The 21,560-nt window shown below is 55.3% G+C and overlaps 1 protein-coding gene across 1 annotated transcript in view; it reads right to left on the minus strand.

Annotated features, from left to right (window-relative positions):
- Nucleotides 1-21,560, minus strand: part of LOC131671932 (E3 ubiquitin-protein ligase MIB1) — a 42,815-nt gene that overhangs the window by 4,243 nt on the left and 17,012 nt on the right. Inside the window, exon 10 of the mRNA XM_058948744.1 lies at nt 957-1,176. Coding sequence (XP_058804727.1) covers nt 957-1,176 — 220 coding nt within the window. The remainder of the gene's footprint in view (nt 1-956; nt 1,177-21,560) is intronic.

The following is a 21,560-nucleotide window of genomic DNA, read 5'->3' on the forward strand; positions in this document are numbered from 1 at the left end:
ATCATTTGCGTGCTACTCGCCGACGTTCCCGAGCTTCGATAGCTGTTTTTTCGAGCGGTCCTCGCGTTATCCCGGGCGTGCTCGCTCGCTCGCTCGCCGCGAGACTGACGGGCATGATAGAGGACCAAGCTTCGCGCGTTCGACAATATTTATATCGACATCGATATAAACGTCGCGGCGTCGGCGGAGCGACGGCGACGCAACTCGCCAACTCCATTTAATTTATCAAAGTCAAAAGCGGCAGTCGAGAGATCTTCGCAATCTCGACACATTTCCAATAAGCCATAAAAAGGCGAACGTATTGTTTCGGAATAGCGATAAAACAGGCGCGCGCGAGTATTATTTCCATGATGGATCATCCGTCTCGTGCTCGTCCGTCTCTCTCCGTCTAGTTTATTTTCGCTGACAACGAGCGCGAGCAAAAACAAGCTTATAATTTTCGCGCCGGGGTCGCCAGCGCGGAAAATCGTCGTAAACAAACGGCCGAGCGCCGTTCGGCGGCGAGCTCGAATAAAAATTGACGCGCGCGGCGCCAAGAATACGCGGGGGGAGCAGGGCTAGTTCGGGGCGTTCGCTCGACTATTTTTGCCCTGTTATTTCTACAAAATCACGGGGTCGGCGCGTTCCCGCGCGTTCCCGCGCGTTCCGGCGCGGATCCGAGAGACTATCGCGGCCAGATAACCAGTCGTAATTTTCCATCGGAGCGTCAGCGCGGCTAGGCCGCAAAAGGCCGGCGCGTATAAAGAATGCAAATCGCGCATTATAGCGGCGGCGCGGCTCGTAAAAGCGAGCGAGGCTTTAACGCGTTGGCCGGCAACGGGATCGATTAAAAGCGGCGGCGGCGGCGGCGGCGGCGGTCGCAGGCTCGATTGGCGAAATGAAATTTCAACTGGCGCGCCGCCGCCACAGCAGGTGGCGCGGCGCTTAATCAGATCGGCCTGGAAAGGAATGGATACCCTGACGATCTGCGTGTGCTGGCGCTCGACGGCGAGGTGCAGGGCCGTCTGCAGATTGACGTTCTGGAGGTCGAGGTCGGCCTTGCCGTCGCGCGCCAGCTGCTCGGCCACCTCCACGTGGTTGTTGAGGGCGGCCAGGTGCAGCGCCGTGTAGCCGTCGTCCTTCTTCTCGTCGACGATCCAGGGCCGCGGCAGCTTCGACAGCAGGATCCGCATGGCGCTGCAACACGTGCACGGCATACATGTACACGGAGAGTCGGAGCAGGCGACGCCGGAGGGGCACCCAGATGCTCCCCGGCAGCGACGCCCGGAGCACGTGTTCGCGCTCGCTCGGGGCCCCGTCGCCGCCGCGTGCCCTCTCCGGCCGCCCGGCAAAAACCGGCGCGGCGCGAGCGAGCGAGCGAGGAAAAAGTCGAAGGCTTTCGGCCGCGCTCCGTCGAGCATCGGCCCGACAGCGGCGCTCGTGTGCGTGACGCTATTTCCGGGCCGATTATCGGCACTCCTTGCCGCTATACATAGAGAGCGAGAGACTCGCCGCGGCAGCAGCGAGCCAGTGACCGCCGACTCTTCGCAGGAGGTAAGCCCGCTCTGTCACTCTCGCTCGCTCGTTCGCTAGCCTAGGCCGAGTTTTCGGCACGCGCGCCCGCCTGCCTCCGCGCTCTCGCTCGCGCTCGACTCCGGCCTTTCCATAAAAAGCGAGACGAGAGATGCATCGGCAGCGCGCGCCCGCGTAAAAATAAGCAATTATTTTTAGCCGTGAGCAAAGAAACGCTCCCGCCTACCCCCGCGCGCGACGACGTGCGTTGGGATCGCCGCGCGCATCGTAATTATAGCGCCTCGCGGCTCCGAGGCGCGTCCAGTCGAACGTTGCGCCGACGACGCGCTGGCTGCCGGAAGCGGCCGAGACGACGCGAGCGAGCCGCGTCCACCGTCGGCGACGCGGCTTTTCCACGCGCGCGCGCAACCGGGAAAGCCGGCCGCCTCGCGCCGAGGCGTTCGAGCTTGCCGCGCCGTCGCGGGAGTCCGACTGGCAAGTCGAACGGGAAAAAAAACGGGATGAAAAAGGAGAGAGAGCCGCGCAGCGCGGGGACCTCGGGCACGCCGTACTCGCTCGCCGGGAGGCGCTGTTAACGCCTCGGCTAATGCAACCTAACTGCGGAATATCTGTTCCGGCTTTGCTTTTTTGCTTTGCAACGCGAGAAAACATTAACGCGATACCACGGCGAGAATCGGAGAGAGAGAGAGAGAGAGAGAGAGAGAGAGAGAGAGAGAGAGAGAGAGAGAGAGAGAGAGAGAGAGAGAGAGAGAGAGAGAGAGAGAGAGAGAGAGAGCGAGCGAGCGAGGTAGGAAGAGTAAAGAGGAGTTTTATTTGTACAAAAGAACCGACCACTTGACTTTTAATTGCCAAGCTCCTTCCACTCCTGCCTCGCTCGCTCTGTTTATCATTATTTGCTCGTTCGTTATTTTTGAAACCTTGCAACTTTCCCTCGCTCATTGCGCGTTGCTCTGGTCGTTCGATACGTGCCAATTATTTCGTACGATTCGCAAGTTCGTCAACGCTTCGAACGACATTTCGCCAAGCGCCAAGTTATTAACGGAGTAAATAAGAGCAGCTCGCGCAGGTCAGCACGTCAACGCTGGTCTGATTGACTGGTTGACGGGCGCGCGCGCGCGAGTAATGAAAAAAAAAAAGCTTAATTACATTTTAGGGGTGCGCACGCGTGGACGAAAATCGCGAGAGAGAGAGAGAGAGAGAGAGAGGGAGTTGTGCGAACCAGCAGCAGCTGGCAGCAGCGTACGTACAAAAAGTCCATATCTTTTATTCTCGCAGAGGGGGAGGGGGACTAGCGGTCATCTCCGCGCTCGTCCGAAATGGACTAGCGCGCGTTGTGCTTTTACTGTTCGCGCGCTACCCGGAAGCTCGTCCTAAAGTAGCATTGGAACGGGGTTTCGGATTTCCAGAGAGCCGCGGCAAAAGCGAAAAAAGAGCGGCGAGAAGCAAGGGCGAGGCCGAACGTCGCTTAATTGTGGCGAGTGTAAACAAGCGAATAAATCGGCGCGCGGCGTAACAAATTGCTTCTAGGCGCTGTCGAAAAATCAGAAAATCAGCGGACAGAGTCGTCTCACTGGAGCCGGCGGTCGGGCGATTTTAATGCATCGCAAACATCGCGATAAATCAGGCCGAGCGCGGGGATGTAGGTCGAGAGATAGAGAGAGAGGGAGAGCGAGAGTGCGCGCGCGCAGTGCTCGCAGGACGAGAGTAATATTCGCGCGAAAGAGAGAGAGAGAGAGAGAGCTAGACCGGGGCGCGTTATTGAAGCAGAGCGCGAGCGAAAGATCAGTCGCAAGCTCTGGGCAGGCGCTCGGCATGGGATATCGGATGCGCTTCCTCCATGTAAGCAGCGAGAGCGAAGAAAGGAATATTCTGGGATCGAGAGCGCGAGCGTGCATGTGTGTCTCGCTGGTTGGCTGCAGAGGGGACTCCGGTCAGGAATAGTCGCAATGGCGGCGCGCTCTATTTTCGGATAAAGACAAATTTGGCGCGGACGCCGCCGTCGCCGGGGGACGAGGGCCTCTCGCGCGCGCTCTCTCTCTCTCTCTCTCTCCCGCAAAGCGACTCGACGGTTCAAGTGTAAGCTTACCGACTTGGGCTACGCGTCTCGTCACATGCGGCCATTTTTAGAGGCCAGGCAAAGCCTCCCAAGAACGCAGTTTCGCTCGCACTCTCAGTTCGCGCCGATCGCTCGCTCGAGCTGCACACCGATCTCCGCGCTCAAGAGCCCGGCGGACGCGGCGGCGCTCAAGCCTCTGCCCGCCGCTGTCCAGCCCCGGCCTTCGCCGCCGAGCGTCTGTTCCGTGCTTCCTTACTTCCCATAGTACATGCGACGTATGGAATGTAAAGAAGTATGGAGCCGCGCTACGGTCCGTCAACGATTTCATCTGCCCTTTCTGTCCGGATGTTGCCAGTTTGCAGCAAGTAAGTAACCGAGGCTCGGAGCGCAAACGAGGCGAGACCGAAAAAAACAGAGATATTCGCGGCTCCAAATAGAGCGATCGCGCGCCGGTTACGTGGCCAAGGAGGAGGAGGTGGCGCAGGAGGCGGAGGCACGCCGGCAACAGGAAAGATATGCAGTCAAAAATAGGGCGCTAGCTCCACGTCTCTCTCTCTCACCCTCTCTCTCTTTCTCTCGCTCTCTTCCACTGTGCTGCTGTTGCTCTGTGCCTATTCCCGTGGATAGATGTGTGTATACGTATGTACGTGCGCGCGGCGATTCCAGATATAGGTTCTTCGGTTACAAGGGTTATTTCCGCTCGCGGCTTTTTTGCGCAAGGCGGGCGCGCACTTTCCAAACATCGCAACAAAAAACAGAGAGTAATTAATCGACGCGAGGGTCGATTGGCCGTAACGACGACGACGACGACGACGACAGTGACGACAACGACGACTAGACGACTAGGGGGATGGAGAAAAAAATAATAAAAGACCGATCGATCGGTGCATCGTCAGTTTTCAACGCACGTAAGCGAAACGTCAGCCATTCGCGGCTATTGTGCGTAAATCTCCCGCGGGGGCTAGCTGGAAAAAGCAAGAAAAAAAAAAAAAAACATAAAAGATAAAGGTGTCGAGTACGCGGTGTGCAGCGGCTGCTGCTGCAAAGTTTTTTAAGGAAATAAGACAAAAGCTGCGGAGCGCAAGTTCATTCGGCAGGACGATCACGCGCCGGGCAAGCAACTTCTTCGGGTAGAGAAGGAGCGAGAGCGAAAGAGAGAGAGAGAGAAAGCGCGCGGCTAATCAGAAAAATCCACACTCCAGAGAACTTATTGAATCCTCGCGGTTGGCGCGAGGCGCCGTCCGACCGTGCGCGAAAGCGCCGGGCGAAGCCGAGAAATAAGAATCTCGCCGCAACGCCAGGCTGAATATCTATATGTCGGTTGGCGGCGGCATTATCGACAAGTCTGCCGGAGCGAGCCTCGCCGCCAAGCTTCTCGCGCCCTGTTTATCCGGATTTTCCTATTTTGCGCAGGGGCACGGGGGGGGAGGCGGGCAGTTCCGCACCTCGTTGCGGATGTCAAGCTCCGAGCGCTCGCGCGACGGGGCCGCGACTTTCCTCCGTAACGAGACGCGTCTGCGTCTGACTGCCTATTTTCGTGCGCGCACACGCCGACCGAGAAAGAATTCGCCTCCGCGGGGCGAACGTATCGATTACGCCGGCGTTACGTAAGAAATGCTGCCACGCGCCGGATCGGATCATCGCGGCACGCGTGCGGCTCGGGGCTGCTCTGCCCCGTTGCCGCATTCGAGCTAGCGATCGCGATGATTTGCCGCGGCGGCGAGGCTCCTAATGGGCGAGTGTCGAAAAGTCGCATATCAATCGACTTGTAAATCAATTGTAAATGTAAAGTATGAAATATCCCGGAAGTGTCGCCTCGGCTCTTCCCTCCCTCTCTCTCTCTCTCTCTCTCTCTCGAAACTTTTTTCTCCTCTTCGTCTTTTCATAGGCGCGCGTGCTAGCAGAAAGCTTTCGAAACGTACTTTTCTTGTATTTTTCCGTTTTTTGCCAGCTGCACCACACTACGAGCCGATATGTTTGCGTATTTATCGTCCGTGGATAAATTTTAAGTGGTAACTTTTCAGTGCTGCGGTTCGGCATTTATAAAAGAAAGAAAACGTTGAACCTGTCTATTTGAATCCGCGAGTCGAAATGAAATAAAATAGAGAAAGAGAGAGAGATGGGAGGGGGGGGGGGGGAGAAGCTCGAGTTTCGGTTGTATCCCTGAAAGAAAAAAGCGAAAGAATAATCCTCTTAGAGGTCGGCGCCGCTCGGCTCACTTTGTCATTTTTGTTCGACGAAGCGGTCGTATTCGCGCACTCGCGATGCATTTAAACTGTGGGATTGCACGCGGGACAGTGCCGGGGGAGATAAACAAGTGCGCCTCGTGCCTCGGAAATGGCGCTGGTAGTAATCGTTGCTTCGGTTGCAGCGGCCAAGGTGCAAGCTCGACGAGCTACGGGCGTCGCGCCGGGCTGCTTTTGTCTTTCGGAGGCGAAGGTGCCAGAGCAATCCGGGCAGATGCTATCGGCGGCGCGCAGGTGTGAGCGAGCGAGTTTTGAGGGCAGCGGGGGCGCGGCGGCGCGGCTGTAAGAAGGAATTAAGATCGAGATAAGTAGGTGTAGCGCGCGCGAGCGGTCGTCCGGGCGCGAGAAAAAGGAGAGGGATGGCGGCGCAGTAAAAAGCCAGTTAAACGGGCAAAGGGCAAAGAGCGGAGAGCACGTATAGAGCTTTTGGCTGGAAGCCATCTAATAGTCGTAGTCGTGTGTCCTGGCCTGTACAGAGAGAGAGAGAGAGCGAGAGAGAGAGAGAGAGAGAGGGAGTCGTCGTCGGTCGATTCAACGACGCCGGCAGCTGCGGCGCCGCCTGGGGATCCCTCCTCGCCAGCAGCAGCAGCAGCAGCCAGCGCACACATCCATACGGCTGCGATTCGGCGGGGGAGTGGCGCCTACAATGCTCTCGCTCGCTGCCTCTGTCTCTCCCGGCGAGCTTGCGCGACGGATAGATGCGCCACTCCATTGAAAAATCGTTCGATCTACGTTTTTCCCGGCAATTTCGCAAGTGCCCCCGATCGCGCGGCACCGCGATGCTCTTCGCTTCTGGCGCGAGAGGCGCGTTGTTTCGGCAGCTCTGGCCCATTGTCGGCGAGTATCCAGTTTGGCCTTTCCGCGACTGCTCTCGCCGATTTTTCCGGGTCGCTCGCGTAGCCTGCAGAGAAATCGTATTTTCATCCGGCGACAGAAGCGAAAAGGGACTTTTGTCTTTTCTAGCTCGGCCGGCGTGCACCGGCGGGGCTGAAACAATGGCATTACGTCGTTGCGATCGGTGCTCCTGAAAGCGCTATTACGCGCCGTCCGGCCGGCCTCTCGCTCCTTTTGTTCGCTCGAGAAATATCTCGTTGCGAAAATGTCGCCTCTCCTTCGGAAATATCGGGTGCAACAAAAGGAGTTTTTGGAAAGGCGATAGCACGCGCGTGGATTAGACTTTCCTCTGTGGCGCCCTCGGCGACGAGCAGGAGAGAAGAGTCGAGCAGGGAACGATCCTGCGACGGCGCTTCTTTCCGGGCAAGCGGAGAGGAGGCCTCTCGGAGTGGGGCGACTGGTCGCGAGCGTAGCCATCGGCGCGAATTCGGCGAATGCATAAGCGCGTCGGCGACGGTGGAGGCGTGCGATTGGAAGAGTTGAAGCGGCGAAAGCGATGGAGAGCCAGCGACAGCAGCGAGAGCGCACGAGCGAGACCGTTGAAACGAAACGAAGCTGAGACGGCACGGCCGCGCGATGATGGTCAAAGAGCGCCGAACGCGCGGAACGGCCAAATGGGCCAAATGGGTTCATCGTAGCGAACGAACGGCCAATAAATTATTCGCAAAGCGAGCCTCATCTCTAATCAATAAGCGCAATGCGAAAGAGGAGAGGCGCAGGGGACGAGAGGAAAAATCGGCCTGACGTTATTATTAAAGAGGTCGTGGCGTGGCGATATAACAAGCTGGGGTGGCTATCCCTCGTCTCCCTTTGGCCGACTGGCTGCTGGCTCGACCCAGCATTTCGCGCCATTGAGCGCGCCAATTCGATTGCTGGTTCGTTGATTTTAATGTGTCGCCGACGCCGCCGTCGCCGCCGCCGCCGCCGATGCCGCACCGCCAGCGCCACTGCGCACAAAGGCTTTCTCGCACGCATCGCTAATGACGCGCCGTGCGCACGTGCGCGCGCGTAAGCCAAATCAATTAAATGAATTGGCTGGCCAGCGGCCGATACCTTGCGCGCGGCTCCGGCCAATTTTATTTATTTGGCCGAGCGCGCCCCGCATAATTCGGGCGCTTCTCGGCAGCCCCGGCCACTGCAGTCGATATGCAAACGGCAGCCGGCCAAAGCGCCCGAGGAACAAGGAAAGAAGAGCGAGCCGGTCCGGCTGCTCCCGCGCGGGCTCGGCCCGAAAAATCGAGCGCCGACATCGCGATCGGCCATCGCGGAAAACGCGTTTCGGTGGCGGCCGGCTCAAGTTGTTGTCGCCGGCAACAACGTTAAACACTAATTCAAGCCGGAGAGTTATATTCTGGCGGGGCTGGCCGCCGCGAGGGCTCGGAAAAAGAACAAGGCTTTAATGGGGTGATTCTCCGAGGAAATGGAGAGAGCGAGCTCGGCTCTCCGGCTGGCTGGCAGCGCCGACAAAAATAGTGGGACAGCAGTAAATAGATTCTCCTAAAGCCCGATGCTATTGCTAATGCGGTCCTTCGTCCGGCCAGAACGAAATTGCATCGGGCCTCTGCCCGACCCCTCTCGCGGAACGTCGCCCGATCTCACTGATGTGTTTGCTCGCCCGCTTCGCCGTTTCAATTTTCCTTTTCTTTTTTCCTTCGAGTGCGCTGACGTCCACGTCGGTGCGCGAACAATGGCCAATCTAGAGACGGTCTTATTAGGAGTCGCCTCATTCCGAGGGTAATTAACGATGTGGCTGGCGTTGCGAGTTTATTAGGAGAAAAGTGAAATTCAGCGTGTTAATGGTCGGAAGCTGGCTCTTGGACAATGGTCGCGCGCGAATGAATATGCAAGCGCGTGACGGGGGTAGGGGTGGGGGGAGGGTGGCTAGTCAAAGCTAACGCGAAAAGTGCATTGCAGCTAGAGGCGTGGTTACACGTGACGTCAGCCTCGGCTCGTTTTATTTGTCGACGAGCGCCGCTGGCGAAAAAGAAACGGCTCGGTGTTTTCTGTCCCCGCCACCTTTCATAAATCAACGAAACAAACGGAACGTCGACGTGCATCGCCAACTCGATTTCAACCCTCTCTCGCTTAGTCGGCGCCTCTCTCTCTCTCTCTCTCTCTCCTCTCTCTCTCTCTCGCTGAATGTATAATTTCATTTCCTCTCGCGCGCCACGCGGGAAATGTCTTTTTTCCGAGAGCAAGCTGTCGCGCGTAGTCGCGGGCACCGGTGCCTTTTTAAATGAGAATCCAAAGATTAATTGTCGGCAAATTAGCGAGCTGCCCGTCTGCCCTCGCTCAATCGGCGCGGCGCCCGACTTTCTTCTTTATTAAAATTTCGAGTCGGTCGGCGAATCGGACACACAGACACGCACACACACACGCGCGCACACTTATGCTTTGTTCTCTCGCGATGGAAAAGTGAGCGCGCGTGTACATGCGGCCGAGAATATATTCAGGGCGGAAGCATGGAAGCGGCAATTACAGAGAAAGAAATCAAAAGCGAGCAGCCCCCTTTTCAGCGTTCTCTTGCCGCGCGCGGCCGCGCTGATGTCAGCTATGCGCTCAAAGCCCCAATGCCAGCCAAGCTCCTTTCAATTTTAATTTTTTTTCCTTCCTCTCCGCTCGCTACTTCGTCCTCTTCGCTTTTCGTGTGCGCGAGCTTCTGCACGATTGCCCACGCGTGCGCGCGCCCGCGCACATATCCACCCGCGCTCGCGCGGCTTTTTCGAAAGCTATACGAATCGCGTGTATTGTGCAAATTAAAGCGGGCCGGCGATAAATTTTGGGCCAAAAGTTGTTGAGCTTGTTGTTGGCTGGCAGCTCGAACGCGGCAAGAGCAGCCACCATATTGCGAATGCGATGCGCGCTATTCGCCTAAAAAGCGAACAAGGGTGCGCGATTAATCGTCGATCGCGAATGAAAAGCGCCGTTGATCACGCGGAGGTGACTGTGGAAAAAAAAAAGGAGAGAATCAAAGGACAATCCAGCAATTAAATCGGATTTCCGTGTAGAGGAGCTACGGGGAAGGGGGAGGGGGAGGCGCCATGAAAACAGGCATTCGCCGAACTAATTGCCGTCAGGGGGCCCGAGCGTAAGACGATTTGAGTGCAGTTTTGGCTTGGTAGCGAGAGAGAGAAAGAGAAGTGAGAGAGAGAGAGGCGGCGTTTGGTTGTCGCCACCGTCGCAAGAGAGAGAGAGAGAGAGAGAGAGTGAGAGAGAGAGAAGAGGAGCGCTAGCCCATGCCCAGGAATCAATATGATATGCCGTGCGCCCTGGCCCCGTGCGCACACGTACCTACTGGATCCCCGGGGGCCGCAGCGCGCGATAATCGATTGCACGTGAACTCTGCGATTTTCTCTTTTTTCCATCCGCGCCTCATGACAAACTCTACTGCTGCTCCTGCCATCGCCGTTGCAGCTACTGCATGCCGGTTGTAACAGCGATCGATCGAGCGAGAGAGAGAGAGAGAGAGAGAGAGAGAGAGAGAGAGAGAGAGAGGAGAGAGAGAGGAGAGAGAGAGAGAGAGAGAGAGAGAGAGAGAAAGAGCACCCACCTATTTTCTCTCTGTCAAGCTCGCCCTCTCGCACACGTACATACCTCGGGTGTGTGTGTTTCACGACGAGGATCCTGGCCCTCGGCCAACTTCATTTCGAATGCTCCAACGTATTACATCATGAGTTTAGCGAATCAATGTTTTACAGAGAGTGAAGGGGTGAGGGGGGAATGGCACGAATCATCATCGCGACGTGGAATGTCCGGTCGAAGGATAAATCATCAGCCCCCGATTTCCCAATTTACCAGTGTGTTACCAACAGCCCCCCCCCCCCTCCGGCTCTCCCTCTTTGCGCTAATTACCAACCAAGATTTACATTTATGCCCGTTCGCAGCAGCAGCAGTAGCCGCCAGTCTCTATTTGCAGTCAGCTACGGCGTGTTCGATCAAATCTATCCAGCGCGCGAGTTTGCAGACCTTTAATCAATCCGACAAATTCGTCGCTATAACGCGATCCAGCGATAGATGCGCTCTCCGCATTGTTCGGGCTCGATGCGGCACCGCGTAACGCCGGAGAAAAAAAGTCCCTCCACAGTCGATTGTGCGGCTCCACGGATTGCGGCTCGAATAGCGCGCGCCAATGCAGCTCCCGCGCGCTCGTCGATCGAGTGTCCCCCCGACGTGCCCCCCTCCCACCCTTTCGAGCGCTCCGTCTACCCGCTGGCTTCGCTAATGCCTCGGCGCGTCGCGCGCTCAAGGACAAGTCGATCATTAGTTCGACGACGAGGAAGCGTTGCTCCATTCGGCTGCCTCGAAAGCTCACTAGTAGGCCGTCCGGTGCGCGATGGCGTGCATCGACGGGGCCAGAGTTAAGGCGCGGCACGCACCCGCGCACGCACGCTTGGAAAGCCTCTTAGCGATGGAAAAACCATATCGATGAATTTTCTGTTCCGGACGAACGCGCGCCGTTTGCTTTTTTACTTTTATTTTCTTTTTTTTTTTTATTAGCAGCGCCGCTGGCGCTGGCACAAAGGAGCTAGTTCTCAATAAGCTCCGCTCGCGCGCGCGAAGCCCTAGTAGCTGGTATTGAATAAAGTCATGGTATTTTTAAATGATATAGGCAACGGGAGGCTTGCATCGCCGTGACTGCACGCTCTGTCGGAAAATATTATTATTACTACTGTTATTATGATTATTGTGAGATTCCCAAGTTTGTCGCGAAGCGCAATGGGGCGGCGATCGAGTTGCAAAATTGGCCTTGCGTCATTAATAGCGAATAGCCAACGATAATGAGCCTATTGTCAGGCGTTTCGCTCGCTTAGAGCGCCTTAGCGGAAGCTGTATATTTCACCGCGTACCGCGCGCGCGAGCTTATCGTCGGAGCGAGATTTGAAAAAGAAACATGTTGGCCGAAATTGAAATTCAGCGGCGGCGGTGGCGGCGGCTGCGACGCGCGCAGCCAGAGAAGCACAATAAACTACATTCCTCAAATCTACGTATGAAAGCTAAAAAATACTTCAGCGGAATATTTAATGCAGTCGCCAGCGCGGGAATCGGAATATAAATAGCGCGCGCGGGCTTTGATCGCGCCGCGTAAAACTTTTTAATTTCGCAATGGCGAGAAGCTCGCTCTCTCGTGCGCAAGTTTATTAGCCGTGAAATACGAAATGGCCAGCGAAGAAAAAACAAAAATAAGAGAGAGAGAGAGAGAGAGAGAGAGGGAAGCGAGAGAGCTTCATTTTGACGGGGCTCGATGTCGAGAGGCACGGAGAGCCGGGCAGCGAGGAAATGGACTAAAACTTTAAGCAAATTCGCCGGCAGTAAAGCTCGCGAGCGTCTTGAGGCGCGATGATACAGGAGAAAGAGAGAGAGAGAGAGAGACAGAGAGAGAGAGAGAGAGACAGAGAGAGACAGAGAGCTAGCTAGCTAGCAGGGCGCTGTTGGTGGCAAGGCAAGCGCTTTGTCCGAAAGCGGCAGCGGCGGTGGCGCACCGCAAGCAGCTAAAGCTCACCAAAGTCGAATCGCTCTCCCCAGCGCCGCCTCGACGCCGCTGCCGGCGTTCGGGGCAATAAAATAAATTCGCATTTTGCGAGTGCGACGAGAGTGGAGCAGCAACCGATAAAATATACGATAAAGTGCAAAGCAAGCGGCAATCGTTTCTCGATACACACAATGGGGATGCGCTTAGAAGACGCTGGCTGCTCGCGCCGTTTGCACGCAGCCGGCAGCTCGGTCAATACTCGCGCGTAATTATCATATAAAAGGATCAGCCGGCGAGTCAGAGCGAAGAGGGATATATTCCAAGGGGGCGTCTAGAGAGAGAGAGAGAGAGAGAGAAAACTCGACTCGATAGAAATGGAAAAAGAGATGGATGGCTCGCTGCCGACTGAGCGAGTGCAAGAGAGCGAGACCGAAGAAGGCCAAGGAAGGCGCAAACTATAGCTTGCTTTATTGATTGGCCTATGCTAATCCCGCGTACACTCGCTCGAGCTCGTGTTTGACTATGAAAAAGGCAGCGCGCGGCCGGCTTCTTCCTAATTTCCGTCAATATTTATCGCCCACGCAGTCGGGCCTTCTCGAAGACTTTTGTTTCCGCATGGTGAGGCGTGTTGTCTCGGCGGGGCACGAGAGGCTGCGGCGCGCTGCGACAGCCTCGCAACGCGGACATCTGTTAACAGCGAGATATGCCGGTCGAATGGGATCCGGCAATTGCGCCCGCCGGAGTGAATAGCGATGCGCCGCGCGGCAACGGGGGCAACGGGGGCAACGGGACGCAGCCGGAGAGCGAAGAGCGGAGAGCGGAGAGCGCAATTCCGTTTGTTTCCGAGTTAGATCTTTGACCGGCCGTGGCGAGCGAGGGCTGCGCTCGGGCCGCGAGTAAAAGCGACGTCTTGCCGGGCGGATCGGAGCGACCAACCGCACGTCGTCCTCCTCGACGATGGCTCCAGGCTAGCGGCCAAAGCGGCCTGCTCGTCACTTTTGCATGGACGTAGCTGGTGGCTTGTCATGCGATTGGGCTCAAATAGCGTGTAACCCATATCCCGACGATAAGTGGTGCAGCAGCGGGCTAGGAGGGCTCCAAATTGATAATATTTCGCTTGGAATAACGTAGATATCGAACAGAGCGCGTTAATCCTCGGGATTTCCAGCTCATTAATCGGCCGAGAGGAAGTTGGCGGGCGAGCGAGCCAAAAGAAAGAAGGAAGGCAACGTTGAAATATGCATTTATTCAAGGGTGTCAAGGATCGCCGGTCGTCGCCTGACGTTAATCCCATTAGGTACGTGACAAAAAGGGCGCGAGCCGGCTGGTCGGTGGCGCGGCCGGCCCCGTATAATTGAGACGCTTGACTGCTGGGCGCTCGGCGCGCGCTTTAACAGCGTAACCTGTCCAGGTTGGAGCTCGGCGCTATCTCGAAATTGAATCTGCTGAGCCGCGAGGCCGCCGAGGCCTGCGAGCCAGCTTGGGTTAGCGGGGCGCCTTAATCCCGGCCATTTTTAAGCGGGCCACACAATGATTTGTTTGCTCGGAGCGCCGGAAAAACGAGCGCCAAGAACTGCGCGCAACTAATCCGAGGAGAATGTAATCCGTTATCAGCGCGCATTAATCGACGAGAGCGAGCGGGCGGGCGAGCCCCAGGCACTCCAGTCGGATTCGTTAAGTTTAATTCGCCGACGTATCACGTAAATCCTCCGGCAATAGAGATTGCCACGGCGAGAGAGGATCGAATCAGCCGGCAGCGTCGAACGAGCATCCATTGAGATTAGAAATATCAGCGCCGTTAGCCGGCGCGCGCGCGCGACCCTCCTCCATCCTCGACGATTGCTCGCCACGGGCCACTTAGCCGAACGATCCTGGCGCAGACACCTTCGAAGGCCGGGCCTCGCCTTGTTCGCCGGCGCCCAGGTGGCTCCTTTCGAGAGTACGTTTCCGAGGCACTCTTGCCACGGCCGAGGACCGACTAGCCGTGGCCTCTGCCCTCGCCGCTTTCCGCCAAAAATAGAATCGGCGACAAAGGACTCGAGGGCTAGCTGCGCTCCGCGACTCGGGGCGGGCGCTCGCGCTGATTTAGTGCCAGTCGAAGAAGAGAGGGAGTTGGCAAGCTGCTTGGAGCCGGGCCAATATTTTTACGTCGTTCTTTCCAGCTCGGGCTTCGGCGCGCTTAAACGCCGCCTCCATAACGAACCCCCGGCAGAACGAAAATTCGCCAAACGAAAAAGAGTGCTGCCTTTTTTCCGCCTTTGCGCTGCTCGCTCACAGAGCGCGAGAGAGAGAGAGAGAGAGAGAGAGAGAGAGAGAGAGAGAGAGAGAGAGCGCGCGCGAGAGCCAGAGAGCGTGAGATAACGAGCCAGTGCTCTCTCTCTCTCTCTCGCTCCTAGGCGTGGCTATCGAGCTTTATCGTTCAACTGCACTACTGCGGCGGCGGCCTCGTCACGCGATTATACGCCGTTCAGCCACGCTTAATCGCTCTCGGCTCTCGCGCGCGAGCCTGTAATAATAGCCGTGCGCGCAACTGCCGCCGCTACAGTCCTTTTTAGTTCCGATTTTTCAGGCGAATTTCGTGCTGCCCTTTCGCGCCTCACCTCCGCGCCGCGCTACTCCCTGGCTCGCGCAACTTCTCATTCTCAAATTGACGCCCGATTCGCCGAGTGCAATTGCCCGTGCGAGCCAATATCCCTCATTATACCCCCGGCCCCGGCGCACTAATCCCTCTCCCCCCGCTCCACAAAAGCCAGCATGGCGGAGTGCTAATGAATTTCGCCTGGGCAAATCCATCTCCAGCTAAGCGTCCTACCAGCACCGACAACAATAACAACGACGACGGCGGCGCCGAGTAGCTGGCTCTTATTAAAGCTCAGCCGGTTAGTTGTCCCGAGAAGGGGGGAAAAAAGAAGCGACGCCAAAGTGCGGGCGTGTGGCCGTGCGCGCCTCGGCGGCCAATAAACTTGTAAAAGCAATAAGCGGAGCGCGAGCGTGCGGCCAAACTAGCGCGCGCAACTGCCGCCCTTACGTAAGAGTGCAAGCGCGTGGTAGCGGCCGCGACTGGCCGGCCGCAGGATCTGTTATGCGGGCTTCGCGCCCGTTTCGAAAGAAACGGCGGCGGTCGCAGGCCAGCGCGTGGCTGCGCTAAATACGCGCAGCCGCCGGCGTGTCCGTCGGAATCGACGACGAGAAATGGGTCGGTTCATTAGGCCAGGCGGCTTTGGCGGCGGCAATCTGACCCGAATTCATATTTCGCAGGCGGCGGCGGCGGCGGCGGCGGCGGCAGCGGCAGCGGCGCTACAACGGCGGCGGCCCGGGCCGAGAGGACGATGACAGGGCTTTGCTCGCTCGCTCGTCGGAGCGCGCGAGAGAGAGAAAGAGAGAGAGAGAGAGAGAGAGAGAGAGAGAGAGAAACCGAGCAAAGGGGGTGGCGGCGGCGGAGGCTACTGCGGGTGGTGGCGGTGGTAGTGGCACAGGATGCTCGCTGTGCGCAGGGTCGTGCAGGTGGCGCTCAAGCCGGCCCCGCCGCCGCCGCCGCCGCGGCAGCAGCCGCCGCTTCGACGAAACGGGCGGCGACGTAAGCTCGCAGTGCGCCCCTGGACGGCCAGCCAGTAGTACGCTCGCGTTTCGGCCAGACGGATCCCCCACCCCTCCCGCGCCTCCTCCCGGCCCCTTGCCCTTTCTCCCTTTCTGCCTCGTACCCGAAAGTCCGTCGAGCCGCGGCATGCAGGCCTCGGTCTTGCAGCCCGCCCGCGAAGCCCGAGCTCGCGGCAACGGAGACGGAAAGAGGTGTCGGCTGGGTGGACGTCTCCGCCCCCTCGGCGCCGGGCTCTCTCGCTCTCTCTCTCTTTCTCTCTCTCTCTCTCTCTCTCTCTCTCTCGCGCGCTCTCGCGCTCGCTCTGCGAACATGGTGGTAGTCGCCGAAAAGTCGCTGCCGCTCGCTCGCGCCGACCGACTGACGGCAGCTCGAGTCGTACTACTGACTCGCGCGACGCGTACGCGGTACGGACAGCGGACTGTACGCGCGAGCAGGGCCGCTTGGGCCGTGGGGAACGGACGTGGCTGCACAGCGAGAGCAGAGCAGTGGTCTCCGGCGACGCGTTGTCAGGCCGTCAATCAGCCAGGCCAAGCACATCAATCTAAATTCGGGCCTTTTTTTCAGACGCACGCAATTCAGTGGCTCGAAGTGCCTGCAAGTGTCGCGCATTGTGTTCTGCCAGCCGAATGAGATCGGACGCCGCAGTGACCAGCTGACGGAGCTCAGTCCTTCCTCCGCAAGCAGGTAAAGTCGCAAGCTCTGCATCAGCTGTAAAAAGTGTGCGAGTCGGAGAGCGAGAGCGTTGTCCGTGTACATGTGTGCGTGCGAGTGTGTGGATGAGTATATTTAAACCGGGTCGTCTCGTGTTACTCGCGCATGTTGCCGAGGCTCAAAATAGAGAGAGCTTCAAGTCGCGAAAGAGAGAGAGAGAGAGAGAGAGAACGGCTCAACGGAGTAGCCTTTCTCTCTCTGTCTCACGCTCTCTCTCTCTCCGTGTGTGTTGAGCTCGAGTCGCGCGACCGCGAGTCTAACCTCCTCGGCAACTACCGCGTACACGCAGTGTCTATCTTAGTGCAGATCCGCAAGCTCTCCAACAACAAGCATCAACAACGAGTAGTAGCAGCAGCAGCAGCAGCAGCAGCAGCAGCAGCAGCAGCACGTAATGTTAAGCTTAGCTGGTTGAACACGGGTCAAATATAAAGCATTATTGACGCATTTGGTCCCCTTCAACCAGCTGTAGTTGACATTAGTCTTCTTCAAGCCCAACGAGTGGCCGACAGTTCCAGCCGTCCACGGCGGCTGCTGCAACGGCTACGAGTGCACTGCTACGCTGCAAGCACTCGGCGACTTAGTGCGTCCATTGTTCGTCCGAGCGACCGTTCGGCGCGCGAACCAACGAACGAACGAACGGGCGAAAAGCGAAAAATGCCGCGTCCGTAGCCGACGTGTGCGCGTGCGACAGCCAAAGAGTGCGGACTCGAGCTCTGCCTCGCGGAAGTCGGTTCTGCCCGGGCTAAATATAAGGGTCGAGAGGAACATGGCCGCGCCAGCGCGATGCCGGATTTTTCGAAAAGTAAGCCGCAAGAGCGATCGTGTCGCGGCCGAGCACAGCGGCGCGTGCATCGCGCACAGCTGTCACCCACGCGCCATTTCATTCATCGCCCGGTCGCTCGTCAAACGGCCGCGCGCTTCGCCCCCCGGCGCTCTCCTCGCCAACGAGCTTACGTAACGGACAGCGCGAGAATGCTGATCGGGCGGCGACTCGCCACGCCTCGAGACGTCGTCGTCGCTGGCTCGCGCGAGATTCAATGCCGGCGGCAGAGCGCGCGGCCGACTGCGAGCGGATTCAATTTTCATGCGCTGTATTTCATGTCGATGCGCTCGCTCGGAATTTTAAATCTCGAGAGCGCGCGTGCCGCGGAGCCACGCCAGTAGCTCGTAGTCCTCGTCCTGGTGGTAGTATTCGGGCTGATGCGAGAAATGCGAACAGTTTCTAATAAAATATTGATCAAACGCTCGCCGGTCTACTACTGCGAGGCAGTAGCGGCAGCGAGAGAGAGAGAGAGAGAGAGCCGAGCCAGTCAGTAATTTAAGAAACAAAACGACTTTTATGTCTTCGCTCGACTTGGCTCTTCAAATCTTGTCTTCCGTCTCTCTCTCTCTCTCTCTCTCTCTCTCTCTCTCTCTCTCTCTCTCTCTCTTGCGCGCGCGCGCAGGCAATTCGACTTTAACGAGGCCGTTAATTCTCGTTATGAGCAGCAATATCGAATTCCGAAGCGACACCCCTCTATGGGCGTTTATTGGCATTCGCTAATTAGTCATACACAGGCAGATACAGTTTTACATGACTACTCGGAGCGGCGCTGTTCGCTGTGGCGCTCGAATTATTGACAGCTATTAATAGCGCCGACGTGTGACCGATTATAGATTCGACGCGACGCCTGCCAGCTATTCAAGCTCGCGCGCGGTCAAGTTTAACATTGTAAAATCTGGTCGCGCGTTTGCCGATATCGATGACGACGCGCGCAGCTGCTCGCACAAAAGCGCATTTGTAAGCTTACGCAAGCTCTCCGAGGCTACAAGGGCTATTACAGCAATATGCAAATTAGCCGATAAATATTGTATAGGAGAGTGCATGTCGCGCGCGGCGACGATCAATTAATTAGCGGATGATTGCCTATCGAGTGAAAAGCTCTCGAGCGAGCGCGACGATTAGACCGTGAGCGATAGAGAGAGAAGCCATTTTGTGACGATTGGTATAGCGCGGGACGAAGCACCGAGCAGCCAGAGAAGAAGCAAGGAGAAAAGGAGAGCTTGAACTTTTCGCGATAGACAATGATGGTGCATGGCAAATAAGCCCTCTCCGAGTTAAATCTGACTAATTAAGCTGTGTTAGTCCACTCGAGGTTAAGAACCACTAGTGCACAACACAATACTCGACGTTGTATATAGTTGCCGCGCAGAAGAGGTCTTCCGAACTACTACTACTTCTATTGCTACTCTTCGCTGCTCTTCTTCGCTCCTCTTTCGTTCTCGCTACGCATTCAAAGTAGAGTTCAGCGAGACTCGGCTGAAGGAAAGAGAGAGAAAATGTTATTACGTTTCTTGTTGCTTTAACGAACTCTAATTATTTCGAGGATGCGACAACTCTGCCAGTATCGCCTTCTATTTCTACGGTAGGATAATGCCCCGTAGCTCTTCTTTTTCACCTCTCTCTCTCTCGCTCTCTCTCTCCCTCTCTCTCTCTCTCTCTCTCTCTCGCTCTATCTCTCTCTCTTTCTGGATCTTTGGCGAGCGCGCAAAATGACCTAGAGCTAAGAACACTTTGCAATCTAGGCAGACAACTCTCCGGAGATTTATCATAGTGTCAAAGAAGTTGGTGTATTAATGAGATTGCTTTCGCCCGCGCAAACCTAGCTCAAGCTAAAACCTAAATCACCACGCTCCGCGACTTCATGCCATTACAAGTTCGCCTGAGTTATACTGCAGAAATACAAGATGCACGATGCGTCAACTTTGCAACTTCAACCCATCTCCAGCCTCGCCCCTTGACTATCATTCATCATCGGCTGTGTGTACTCGCCAATTCCTCGCGACGAGCCCTCATACGTCATTTGCTTACTCTCCTCCTTTACTCGCACACATAGGAAAACACTTGGGGACACACGCGGCCAATCAAGTGGACTCTCCAGATTTACGAGCTTATTATAAGGACAGCGCCAGGATGCCAAATGAAGGTATTATTCGAGTGCGCGCTTGTTTCATCGCCCGTGTATACGCACGGGGCGACGGTTTTTTTTTCCATTTCACTCAGACACTTCGTACTATTACAGAATCGTTTGAGCAGCTGCCCAAGATTGCACACCACTGTCATCGATTGTGCTGGTACTCGAATAAACTTGTAATTTGGCAAATTGACCGGAATAAATCTACGAAAGTGTTAACAACCGCTTTTGAGAAACAGATGACGAGGCGCGGTAATTTCCTTGAATTGCGTTCTTTATCATCACAATTCTGCGTTCGCCACCATATCTTTCGTTGGACTCTAAGTGTGTGCAAATTCGATGCAGTATACCGACTAAATCAGCGCAGCCAGAGGCATTTTAAGAAATGTACGAGTCTAGTATTTCAAAGGTCTTTGTGTAAACCGACCTTTTTCTACTTTTTTGCCAAATACGCATCAACTTTCCTTCAGTATAATAATAGCTACACTGGGTTTTATAAAGAAAGGTTGTTTGATACTCAGAGAAAAGAATATTCTTCTGTAACTTGAGTCTCCATAAAACTGTCGATAGTCAATTTTGAATCACAAATGTTTGAAAACAAAAAAATTTACCACTCTATTTGAGACTCTTTCATTTCAAACTTGAACATCGACCGTTTGCAGACAATCTCGTGTGCGATAAGTCTTTGCTTTACGAAGATATGAAAATCTACGAATTGGTATTCGAAACCAAGTCATCTTCCAAACTGAATTTCTTTCTTGGAATTCGAGGCACTGATAAAGGTAGAAAAATAAATTATATTCAGTTCTTTTCGTGCGTATCAACTTGAAAAGTTGGCTCTTATTCGTGTAATATCTGTAAAATACAGCAACTCGTTGCTGTCTTTGTAATGTACCCGCAAAGAAATCCAACATATCCGTTGATTTTTCAAAAGAATCTCTGATAGATTACTTAAGTTATAATTGGAAATGGTTATCATGCCAGTATTTTTGTAACGCGTACTTCGACAAAGCGAATACCCATACGACTTTATACTTTTTTCAGGTTTGACAATAGAAGCATCTACGGTTACGGAATAACGACGCACCTAAGGGACCTTTATATCTTTCATCTTCCAAACGACCTGAAGCTTGGATTGTGACGCTACTCGAATGTTTATTCGAGCAAACTGCCCTGAACGAGCCATCACAGGGATGTAATGCCTTTTTCTAATTTCAGCTTTGCTCACGAGCATACAATAGCCTGTTGTCAAAAATTCACGATCGATCAACTGTCTTTTTTACGTAAGTAACACAATCAGTTCGGTGAAAATGCCACTGCATTTGGAGTTTACAACTCTGCAAGGCTTATTAAACGCAAAAATAATGAATAAACAATCAGTTCGATCTGATCCGCGTACTTGGTAGTGTAATAAATCTGTTGGCCCGAGATTGAATGTCACGGACAGTCGGCGTAATTGATTTCGCCGTTCATTAATTAATAAAGCTACCGAATCCAAGGGGACATCGGCGCCACCGATAAGTATAGTTGATAAGCAAACTCATCGAGGCGCGTGGTAGAACAAGTCCATCGTACGCCGAGCGGAGAAAGAGAATAAGAAGCTGCCGTTGAAAAGTGCAATGGGAAAATGAAATTCTACGAAACGGTACAAGCGAATTGTTGGGCAAGGAGATAAGCGACGGAGAGAAAACTCGGCTAGATCAAAATAAAATTGCGTTGGGGAATACGAAGTTCAATTGAAAACAGCTAGCATAACTTTCATCGGTGCTCGTCGCGCTCGTCGCTGTTTGCTCTTATTTGTTCTTTTTGTCGCAGCTGCGCGCTGCAAAGGAATGTACAGCGCGAGTATGAAACTGGCGCGACAAGACAATCCTTTCAGCGAGTGTACACAGCGACGTGGTAGCGTAGGGCAAGGCGTTGATCTTGGTAGTAGGGTAGTATCTGGTGCTTCGTGCATGTGCCACTCGGAGCCAGTAGAACGCAACGTAGTGGCGACGAGAGATAGAGAGAGAGACAGAGAGAGAGAGAGAGAGAGAGAAAGAGCGATATCCCGGCTCGCCTCGCCTCGGCGAGAGCAAGAAGATACGCTTCGGAGTTTTTGGGCGCGCCGCTTTGGGCG

Source organism: Phymastichus coffea, unplaced genomic scaffold, assembly GCF_024137745.1.
Source record: "Phymastichus coffea isolate CEN01 unplaced genomic scaffold, Cenicafe_Pcof_1.1 PCOF00139, whole genome shotgun sequence".
Taxonomy (NCBI): domain Eukaryota; kingdom Metazoa; phylum Arthropoda; class Insecta; order Hymenoptera; family Eulophidae; genus Phymastichus; species Phymastichus coffea.